This window comes from Chrysochloris asiatica, unplaced genomic scaffold (genome assembly GCF_000296735.1).
Source record: "Chrysochloris asiatica unplaced genomic scaffold, ChrAsi1.0 scaffold00130, whole genome shotgun sequence".
Lineage (NCBI taxonomy): Eukaryota > Metazoa > Chordata > Mammalia > Afrosoricida > Chrysochloridae > Chrysochloris > Chrysochloris asiatica.
Genome location: NW_006408648.1, coordinates 4366937 through 4378536, shown reverse-complemented (window position 1 = coordinate 4378536; position 11600 = coordinate 4366937). Strand labels below are relative to the sequence as shown.

The window sequence follows — 11600 nt, the reverse complement described above, 5'->3', positions numbered from 1 at the left end:
AATTAGTGAATTTGTTAAGGTTCTATAGTAAGTGTGTTACAGAATTTGTAATAGAAATCAGATTGCCTAATTCTTAATCTAGCATTTAATTTGTGTTCTCTTGTTTCTACTACCTTATAGGGTCAAAATAACTTTGCTGTTGATAAGTACCACTAAGTTGATTCTGACCCATAGTGACCCTGTACAGGGTTTCCAAGGAACAGCTGTGGGTTTGAACTGTCGACCTGTGGTTCACAGTGCTGATCCTACAGTGCCACAGAGGACAAAATAACTGTGTAGGCTGGATTTATGGTCAAGTTTATGACTGTCCACAAGGTGGTACTTGAACTATTGATCATTTATGGTAAAAATTTAATCTAAGGCTGGTGTCCCCATTCACACGTTGATGAAATCCTTCCTCTTCTACATCAGCCAGGAGATGGTGAAGACCCGTGAGCTCATTGTAGTTGACACTTGAGTCAGATCATTCTTAGGGCCATCTTTTTTTAAGATGTCTAGTGTGCCTTTTAGATGACCCATACCACAACTGGAGTCCTGGTGTGGTGCTATGGGATAATGCACTGGACTGTAAGGTCAGTTTGAACCACAAGGTTGGTGGTTCAAATTCACCAGCTGCTCCTCGGAAACCCTATACAGGGTTGTGACGAGTCAGAACTGACTCAACAACAACATACCACAACTTTTCCATTTGGTATAAACTACTCATTTTCATAATTGCTACCACAAGAATACTTTCTAGTTGTACTGCATGTACTGGTATTGTTCTGCAGCTGACAATAACAGAGTTTCAGAGCCAGAGAAAATGGATCCAACTCACTCAATTTAGAGGAAAAAAGTGAAAGAACTGAAACCATACTGTATTTAATGGGCTGTTTCCTACTATAAAAATCCATATCCAAAGACGCAACTTCCTCTAGTGACCCTCAGGGTGATGGGGTAGGAATAATGGGTTGCCTCTTACCTTGCTGGCATCGTACTTGTCACCAGACTGGTGGTAGTCAAACCCTGGACTGCCATTGGAGGTAGATATCTTCAGGGGTGGCAGAGGTGGGTTATAGCTGGAGCCCTTTGGAGGCTTTTCAGAGCCCATGGGGACAGAGGAGTAAGGCCTGGGGCTAGCTTGGGGAACCCGAGTGGGCTGCGACCTCATCACAGCAGTGCGGTTTTCTTTCCGCTGATACTCTATGGGCGACTGTAGTGCTGCAGGATAAGAGTAGATGGTTATGCTAAGCATTGGGAACCCCTGAGAGTATGGGTACCTATTCAGTACAAGACTTGTGCTAGGTGTTACCCATGTTTTTCCATATACAGTGAGCACTAAGACATGTACCTCAATAATAAAAATACAAAACCCAATTAAGTGCCATATGTGAGGGTCACAGCGTTGTACAAAGGGTGTGTGAGAGGGCTCTCTGTAGGATGTGTGGGCACATGTGTGTGTAGGGGGTGATGGTGGTAGAAATACTGAAGAGCTTCAGAAGAGAGCTGGTTGCCACATGACATTTGAACTCTGCAGGAAGCAGGAAGCGTTTTTGGGGAACAGGATGTAGTCAGATTACTTTGGGTCAGAGGACCAGGAGTCTTCATGGAGGAAGAGGAGAAGAGAAAGACAGGTAAGGGAGGTTGGAGGTGCTGTGGTGTGAAAGATCTAGAAAGGCAGGTTAATAAGTCTGGACTTAATTCTGAATAATGAAAAACATTTGATGATGATAAACAATTAGGTTGGTAGATAATGAAAAACAATTGGGTTCAATGAGCTTTAAAGCTCATTTAAATTTAAATTCTATCACCAGAGTCATACTTAAAGAAAATTGACCTTGCAGCAGTTAGAAGAGAAAAATTTCCCGTAAAAGATGAGTGACGCATTCAATGCCAAGAGCTAGTAAGAAGCAAAAGGCAGGAGGCCTGACAGGCAGCAGAGGCAGGAGGGATGCAGGATGGAGGAGGATTTAGAGGTAGACTACACAGGACTCCAACATATCCTGGCTGAGGGGAGTCCGGCAAGAACAGAGGATCACTCGGGTTTTGAGACTGGGGAGAACAACAGTCTGTGGTACTCAGGAGAAAGAAGAAAAATCTGATTTTAAGAGACAGAGATCTGAGTTTTGTTTTACCATGTTTAAAGTAACAAAGTTCTGGTATCTGAGTATTAAAGAGGTGTAGTTGGGCAAAAGCCATGCAGGTCAAATTCTGTAATAATGCTTTCAAAGACTAACCTGATATTGTTTTTATCAGCGTCCGCTGTAAGCACTATTTAAGTGGGTTAACAGCTGGGGCCCAGAAAATGTTCAATTATAAGGCTAGTTCTACATTGATGAGTATGCCCATCAACAGATCTTAACATAGATCCACACTTCCTTTTTCTTGGAGGTCTCAGGAGGGCACGAATGACTCGGAGATACCTGCAAATGTCTACATAAAAGCCTGGCACTGGTGGCATCATCACAGCCTTGTCTCTTGAGTGTGCCAAAGTACATAACAGGCTTCTGCTAGAGTTCAGCCTTCCTCCCTGGAGAGTGGTCTTCGGACAGTAAGTGTTAGGTAATGATAACCTAGTTCAGGAATATCACCATTGGTTCACTATAATTAAGAGAAAGTTCTCTTGGAACCATGCAAAAGTCTGAGTCATTGACTGTGCCCAAAGAAATAGTTTCAAGTTTTAAGTTCATAGTAAAGAGGTAAGAAGCAAATGTACTTTCTGAATAAAGATACATTATATGTAATTGGATTATTATTTATATGCAAATAACTACACTATGTTCCTGTGTGTAGGTGAGTCAGTTTCAAGTCATAGTAACCCTGTACAGGATTTCTAAGGTTGTAAATCTTTATGGGAGCAGAAAGCCTTTTCTTTTTTCTGTGAAGTGGCTGGTGGATTTAAACTGCTGACCTTGTCGTTTGCAGCCCAATTCTTAACTCATTGCACCACCAACTGCACTACAGTGTTTGAAAATAGCAAGCCTTCTTAAATAAACTACACAAAAAGCCGACATTTTCCCATCAGCTTCAATTTGCATTGTTTGGGTTTTAGCATCAGGAGAGCTGTACATCTTCTGATGGGGTATGCTTTTGGCTGATGGGTTAGGTATCTTATGCCTGATCCCATTTCCTTTGCTTTGTTTGCTAGGGAGCTCATCCCTTAATGTGTGTCTCACCATTAGCAATTACATGAAGTTGTGTGCTTAAGAGATTTATCTGAAGCCACACAACTCTGGGTTCAAATTCTTGTTCTCTTATCTACTGTTTTTGTGACTTTGAGCAAATTTTTTTTTTTGGTCCTCTCTGAGTCTCCTTTTCCTCACATATTAAAAAAAAAAAAAAAGAAAAAGAAATAGAATGGTAGTACTTTCTTCTCTCTCCACGCTGAAATGAGGATTAAAGGTGCTAATACATGTGGAATGCTTAGCATTGCGCCTGGCACAGAATAAGGACTTAGCATACAGGAGTTCCGATTGTTACTTCAATTATTCCTGGTTTGAACTTAGTGTGCTAGACCTTACATTTCTCTTGTTCTGAATTCATAACTTAAAAACATCATTCCAGGCTAGACTTCCTCATACATTCCTACATAATGGAATTATACTTTAATGAATACATTTCATATGTACATATCATGCTATATAAAATTATTTTATCAAAAAATTTATCATTCAAGTTAGACAGTCAGAAATCGTAAACTACGTACAACTTTGCTTACCATTCCTCAGGGCTGGGCTACTAGCGCTTACTTTTAAACTACTAAGAACAGGAAAGAACACTAGAGATCACTTGTCTAGTTTCTTCACTACATTTTTCCACGGTGGGGGGCAGGGGACATAGCTTGAAAATCCTCTGTAAGTGGTCAAATTGCTTTTTACGCTTCATGTTGTATTTAAAGATTTCATGGCATTTTGCTATATAATCTTTCTGATGTATTCTGAAATTAAAAACAATGTGCTAAATATCATACCAAGGAGTAACATTTGTACTTTAAGGAGCTGTGCCAGGTTTTCCTGTTTCCGGTCCTAATGGAAGGACTGCCAGTGTGGAAGAGTAGATTAGCCCAAATTTTCCTTTTTATAAAATGAGCAAACTGAGGCCCAGAGAAATGTCATAGACTTTCCCAAGGTCCTCAACTAGCAATGTCTTCCTTCTAGCTTTTCCCACAGCTATCAGTTCCATGTTAGACATCCAGTCAGGGCTCTATTTGCATCACTTGAAAGAGAATCCAGATGGCAGTACTGATAAGGAGATGTGGCCCATCCAAGGTAAGTCCATGTGCAAGCATATGGTACAGATCTCAGGACTGGAAAGACGAGGAGGCATATCTGATGATGGTGCCGTGTGTGTGTGTGTGTGTGTGTGTGTGTGTGTGTCTGTGTATACTACAGGTCCCAGTACTGTAGTGGTAAGAAGACGTGGAACATCTCAGGGCAGTCCCACCAGGAGTGTGAGTATGTGTTTACACATACAGGTAGAGGTGCCTTGCTGAGTTTCCAGGTTCACTTTGTTATCACTTTCATTTTGTCTTTCATTTCAAGTTCCATTTCTGCCATGAGCCACTTTTGAGCTCACCAACATAGCAGACGAGCACTAGTTTAAAACCATACCCCTCCTTCCACATGCCAAGCTCTATGGCATGTGACAAATTTCTTTAGGGGAACCCCTGCAGGGTCCACAGAGTTCTATGTAATCATGAATTCGTGCTGGGAAGTATCACGATATTATAGATATTTAGAACTTGGACTCACCTCTCATTTGAGAGGAAGAAGGATTAGCAAGGTGACGTATCTGGACTCTGAACTGCTAGACGTAGAAGGAGGGGTAAGGAAGGGTTCAACAGATACGCCAATCTCCGAGTTATCTCTAGATGACACTAGAAAACTTGGGAGAATATCAACCATTGCTACCAAGCAGAAAATCATGTCATTTAGAGCTGGCCCCTAAGACAAAGAATATGCAACCATCTCAGACTTTTGCTGCAGTTATCACCAGCTGGTAGTGGTGGCCACATGTGCCTACGTCTGGGCTATAACAGAATGTCCCTTTTTAAAACTGATGGAGCTTCTTTCTTAAACTCCATCTGTTCTTGTAGGTTCAGGTCAGAAAAATTCTAAACATAGTGTTTAAAAAAACTATAGAATTGGAGTCTATATAAAATGTGGTCTGGGCTCATAACTCACAAAAAGCCCAGACCCAAAGAAGCTAAGAGGGATGTGTGGGAGGGAGGGCCCTGAAAATGAGCTTGCTAGAAACCAGGTACAATACACACCATTTAAGAAGTCTCGCTGTGTTTCCAAGACTTGATTAATGTCCTGTACCCAGGCCTGCTGGATGTCAGCATTGGCGGCTTGCAGAATGACCCTCTCTGAAGTCTCCCTGTTCATGAGTGCAAACTTGCAGGGGTCATTGTCCACGTTCTCCTCCAGGACCAAATAATTCATCTGGAAGAAACCAAGTTAATCCTTTTCATATTGACGTATATTGGGAAGAAAAAAAAAAAATCAGCAACATGTTATAGTTCTTCAAACTTATTTCAGGAGAAGCTTCCAAAACTTTGGCCTAGATTTAAGATTTTAATCTGTTGGTTTCTGTATTTGGCCAAATGACATCATTCCAGGGAACCCGCAGGACCATGCTAGTGACTAGCATTCATCCTTTCCTGTTTCTCCCAGAAAATCGCTGTTTCTATAATCCTTCAATCTCTGTAACTCAAGGCTATTGGGCTGAAAGAACTTCAAGGTACTGGACCCTGATCATTCCAGTGCCCCTGTCATAGGGAAGCAGCTCCAGGAACTTACCTCTCCTGTTCTTCTGTTCTCATCCCCACTGGGGTCTCACCTTGATGCTTCTTTTGAACATGTAGCCTGGGGTGAGCGAGCCCTTCCTGAGCAGTTCACTGAAGATGACAATTTGCTCAAAGAGAAACACACGCCTCTCCTTGGTCCGGGACTGCATGCCCACATCCAGCTCAATCACGTAGAATGTGTCCTGCTGTAGCAGCTTCCCCTGAGCAGTCAGCGTGCCCTAACAGAGAGAGGGTCCAGGTGGAGTGGGTGAAAAAGGAAAACCACCACAGCCCTCTTGAGCTTCAGTCTTCCGTCCTGGGGGCTTGGAAGACAGCCCTGACACCCAAAGTTTCCAGGCTTAACCAAGAGATCCAATTAGGACCTAATCACTCATCTAACCATCACCCATCTGTCAGTTTGTCATACTGTAGTGGCTTGTGTGTTGCTGTGATGTTGGGAGCTATGGCACTGGTATTCCAAATACTGGCAGGATCACCCATGGTGGATAGGTTTCAGTGAAGCTTCCAGATTAAGACAGAATAGAAGTATGGTGATCTACTGCTAACTTAGCTGAAGAATCACCGCACATTGTCTCATATAGTACTGAAAGATGAGCTAACTAGGCTGGAAAGTACTCAGACTACATAGCGGCCACAAAAACTGGGCTTGATCATACCAACGATCGATTGTGAAGATGGTGTAGGGTCCGGCTACATTTGATTCTATTGTACATGGGATCACCATGAGTCAGAGCTGACATGATGGCAACTAATAACAATATTCCTCCTGCAACTGACTATGGTCACTTTCCTGTTCATACAAGGGCCCTAAAAGGAAAGGAAGAGAAGAAAAACAAATGACACTATGAAACCACCAAAAAACAGTTCCAGGAGATGCCAGAAAGAAGAGAGGTAAAAACTATTAGCTAAAAAGAGGTGTAGGAATTACCCTGGCCCTTCTTGTTTTCTATTAAGAGGAAAAAAGAAAGTAAGTGGAGCTAGAAGTAGCTTCTCTGGCCTTGGCTCTCTGAAAATTATGACTGTGTGTCCCTGGCAGTACAGCCAAAGCTCAGGCACTCACTTATTCATTACGTCGATGGTGAATGAGGGAGGAAGAGAAGGCAAAGCAGAGAGCCTTTCAAGAGAAGAGGCCTGGAAGCCTGGAGTCCTACTGCTCTCAGAGAGAGGACTTAATGCATCCATAAGGGCTCACCTCAAAGCCCTGCAGGCGTCCCAGATTCATCATGTCATTGCAGCGTTTTGGAACAAGGCACATTAACTCCACGGCTTTCTGTGAGAAGGAACAACAGTAGCTCAAGAGGGGAACAGAACTCGGGCAAAGAACTGATGGCATTTTTATACTGGGATATGGGCCTTGCCTCCTGGTAGCTCTTTGTTTTTAAAACTACCCCCAAACCCACTGTTGTTGGCTGAGTCGATTTTGAACCATAGCAACCCTCTTGGGCAGAGCAGAATGGCCCAGAAGATTTCCAGGACTATAAATCTTTACAGAAGTAGACCCTGGAAGCAGCTGGCAGACAGATTTCAACCGCTGACTTCTGGTTAGCGGCTGAGTGCTTTTACCACCATGCCACCAGGGTTCCTTTATTCTAGAGACGGGGACCTTATTCTGGTCCCTGGTATCCATTCTCAAGAGCGTAGGCTTTTCTGGTCTAGCTGAGGCATGCTAGCCATCAGCATAGGAGCTCCATGTACATCAGTGACTCCCTCAGGGGGCTGGGCTACGTAGCCCATCCATTTCTCCTACCTTTCTCCCCTCTGTTGTTTCATGGCTGCTTGAGCAATAGGTTAGCCAGGTTTGTGAAACACTAGTGGCTTATAACAGAAGGTAACCTGCTAAAAGTATTTGTAACTTCTGTGATCTAAAGTAATCGCTATGGTACATTGTCTCAAAGTATTTCACTTAAGGCATAAGCCTTGGGGAGGAGGGGTAAAGAATGACCACAGAATATTCTATATGTTAGATGCAAATAGTACTTGGATTCAAGGACACAATTGGACATTACAGCACCCGATCTCGGACATATGTGAAAGGGTCCAAGCCCCACCCTTTCCACCTTCACATCCCTGGAGTCCAAGGAGATCACCAGTGGTCTATCACAGGCTAAGCTGTGGTCTGGCTCAGGGAAGAATTCTCAAGTTCTACAAACCATTCAACATATTCATTTACATTTACTATCCTCATGCTGTCAAGTAGCATGTGGTTCTTCCTGCTCTAGTCTGAGAAGAGTCAGCCTGTAGGCTCAGCCTTCCGGAGACCAGCTTTTCCCTTTAGCAACAGACAGCCAGGCATTACCAGCAGAAAACTCACCTCGATATCTGAACACTCCAAACCAGCCTTCTCACTGTATCTCAGGAAGTCCTGGCAAGTAAGGGAAGCAGAGAGGGGTGCGGGCAGGGGAAAATCTAATCAGTAAAATAGTCACAGAGCGATAAAAAAAAAACCTTAGCATCAAAAATGCAATAATAGCCAGAAGATCTTTATTCCCAAAGGATGATTGTCAAGTCAGTTCCAAATCATAGCAACCCATTATAGGGTTTCTGAGGCGCGGCTGCTGAGTTTGAACTTCTGACATGTGGTTCAAACCGACCATGAAGTCGAGTGCTTGAACAATGAAATCATGAGTTATGTGAGACATAATATAGAGAAAACTTCAGAAATATTCAAAGTTATAGGAGGGACACACACAAACACAGACTAACAATAACAAGAGGAGGAACAAGAAGAAAGCAAAGAGACAGAGAGAAAGAGACAGAGAGGAGACAGTCTGTGTGAGTGTGGGGCTGAGGAGAAAAGATCATGACAGAAAGACAGGTAAAGGCAATGTTAAATTCCTTCTACTTATTTCATACGTCTGTAAGATAAATCAAGTTAAATATTTTGAAGATAAAATATAATAAAAATGTAGGTTCCTAGGGCCTGGTCTTACCCTTTTTTTTTCCTCCCTTACGAATCGGGCTGCGAACCTTAAGGTCAGCGGTTCGAAACTACCAGCCGCTCCACGGGAGAAAGATGAGGCTTTCTACTCCCGTAAAGATTTACACCCTCGGAAACCCTGTACAGGGTCGCTATGGGTCGGACCCGACTTGATGGCACTTAACAACAACAACAACAATATTTCACCATGATTTTATCTTCTCATTACATTATTTTCTATTGTTTTTATTTTGGGGGTCACAAAGTCAGTGTCTGTGATGAAGTAAGAAAGTAAACCAATTCGGGAAGTGTGGTGGAGACAGAAGCCCAGGCTGACCTCTCACTAACTCAGCATCTGAGAGGAAGACCCTGCTCTAGCTTGAACCTAACACACACAGTTCTCTTACCTTGAGGAGCAACTGATATTTTGTTATTCTCTGAATGGGCTTGATTAGGAAGTCACTAAGCGTCAACCTCTGATTTATCTCCTGTTTCACCTCCTAAAATACAAAGGAGTGGCATTAGAAAAAGAGAGATAGATGAATTGGGGTGCTCTGAGTCAAGGTTCAAAGGCAAGGAAGACAGGTCTTCCTATTTTCCAATCCAGTTTTAGAATCTTCAAACCACATGAGAAGTAGAATTGGCCTGCTATTACTGACAACATGTAACACCACCACAGCCACCTTCTTGCCTTCCTACAGTGCGTTCACACCCCGTTTTCACCCCAGCCCTGGGAGTCATATATAACTGGTGTTCCTACCACTCCAGGGAAGCCCAGAATGAAGGGCTTTCCTGAGGGCACAACAAGCCCACAAAGTTCCAACCAGTCAACTGAGGGCTCTTTCCAAGGGATGATGTTGCCTCTCTATCAGTAAAAGAAGTACTTCCATGCTGTGGCAAAGCAAACACTTTGAGGTGCTCAACAAAACCTCTGGGAACAGGAGGAGAAACTCCTGAGGTGATGACAAACATCTCAACAAAGAGGAAGGTCCTCAGCAAATATGCTCAAGAGGGCTGGTGAGAAAGTGTGAGCTGAGTCTGCTGTGGGGCCACACAGGAAGGACACAGACTCTTTGTACCAGAACCATTCTATAAATGGAGGCTTCTAAACACAGTGTAGACTGGCTACCTCAGCTCCTCCCAAACAAAGCCCTCATAAGAATTTGCCTAAGACGTTAACCACTCTGTTGAGGCAGCTATTTCTGAAGGGAAAGGTCAGTCGTGGTGTGTGGGGTCACTTGTGAATGACTGACACACTACTTCTGAATATTGGCATCTGGGCTTAAGTTTCCTACCTCTATCCCAGTTTGAAGGAGCTATGGTAGCATAGTGGTTATGAATCAGGCTGCTAACCTCAGGGTCAGCAGTTCAAAACTACCAGCCGTTCTGTGGGAGAAAGATGAGGCTTTCTGCTCCTGTAAAGATTTACAGCCTCGGAAACCCTGTACAGGGGCACTATGAGTCAGAACCGACTCTGTGGCACATAACAACAACAACAAACCCTGGTTTGAGCAAGGACTGAGAAACTTACTTCAAAATACGTGTCATACTCAGCAACGATGTACTCCGAGCGTGGCTTGTTCTGACAGTACCACACGTAGATGTGCAACTTCCGCTCCTGAAAGGGCACAAGAAGAGAGGCTTTGGTGGTCAGACAGTCTCGTGCTATGCTGGTATATGCATGAACGGGACAAAGATATGATCCACACTCTCAAATACTTTGTGTTCATCACTAACCTAAAAGTGATAAAGGTTGGTGGTCTGAAACACCCCTTGGTGCCTGGGATTCTGCTTCTATACTGTTGCTGTTGTTAAGTGCTATCGAGTGGGTTCCAACTCATAGCGACCCTGTAGAGTTTCAGAGGAGCAGCTGGTGTGTTTGAAGCACTGACTTTGTGGTTCAAGCCAACCTTGTGGTTCAGTGCTTAGATGAGAAAAATCTATGGAACAATAGTTCTGCTTGGTAACACAGGGGACTATCATGAGCTGGAATCAACTCAATGGCAACAGTTTTTTTTTTTGTGTGTGTGTGTGTGTGTGCACAAAGGCAGTTACTAATTCAAAGATACACGAGTAAATGTAGTATACAGGAAGTCACCTTTCAGTTTTCCAATAAGGATCAAATAACAAAAACCTCAGAAAGGGGTAAGTAAGTAGGAAGATGTAGGAAGAGTAGAAGAGAAGAGAAAATGTAAAAACGAAAAATAGTTGAGGCTGGTTAGAGGGAATGGGGAGAAGGTAAAGACCAACACTCACATGTTTAATAAAGAGCTGTGCCAATCTGTCTTGTTCCTGGATACATTTTTCCAGTTCTGCCAGGAAAAAACTAAAAGCGGAGAGGGGATAAGAGAAAAAAGTCACATCATTCAACACTGTATTCTCTTTCTCAATGTTCAGATACGTGACAGAAGGCTCTGCCCAAACTCTACCCCGTAGGTCTTGACACAGGCAGAGGAAGTCAGAACCCTGGACTGCCAGGACACCCAGGTCCTCGCTGGGGGCACTTACTCTTTATGCCAATCATAAATCTGGTGAATATTTCCAAACACGATCTTATCTTTTCCTCTCATGTCCTCAGGCGCACCCTTTTCTTCTATTCTCTTCATGAAGCCCTGCAGCAAGAGAGGCCGTGGTGAAGAGAGGATTTTCATAAAAAAGCTTTCTGGGCCCAGCCCCACACCAAAGCTTACTCTCTCTGGGTGAGTTTGAGGGCAGGTGTTTTGGCAGTTTCTTATTGTTAAACTAGTAGAACTTAACCTATCGCAGAATGCTAGACAAAGCTTTTATAAAATTCTGAGTCCTTCCCCCCACTTTTTTGTTTTGTCTCTGCTCCCCTCAAGATGAAGAACATGGTCATTTGCCCTTCTCCCTTCTCCCAATTCAGGTTAATCATAT

The 11600-nt window shown here is 43.3% G+C and overlaps 1 protein-coding gene across 1 annotated transcript in view; it reads right to left on the bottom strand.

Moving 5' to 3' along the window:
• The window catches only part of KALRN (kalirin, RhoGEF kinase), a 154124-nt gene that overhangs the window by 54467 nt on the left and 88057 nt on the right, over window positions 1-11600 (bottom strand). The window contains exons 7-15 of the mRNA XM_006869371.1: window positions 11214-11317; window positions 10962-11031; window positions 10237-10323; window positions 9113-9205; window positions 8100-8150; window positions 6981-7058; window positions 5821-6006; window positions 5252-5423; window positions 962-1200 (exon numbers count right to left, since the gene is read on the bottom strand). Coding sequence (XP_006869433.1) covers window positions 962-1200; window positions 5252-5423; window positions 5821-6006; window positions 6981-7058; window positions 8100-8150; window positions 9113-9205; window positions 10237-10323; window positions 10962-11031; window positions 11214-11317 — 1080 coding nt within the window. The remainder of the gene's footprint in view (window positions 1-961; window positions 1201-5251; window positions 5424-5820; window positions 6007-6980; window positions 7059-8099; window positions 8151-9112; window positions 9206-10236; window positions 10324-10961; window positions 11032-11213; window positions 11318-11600) is intronic.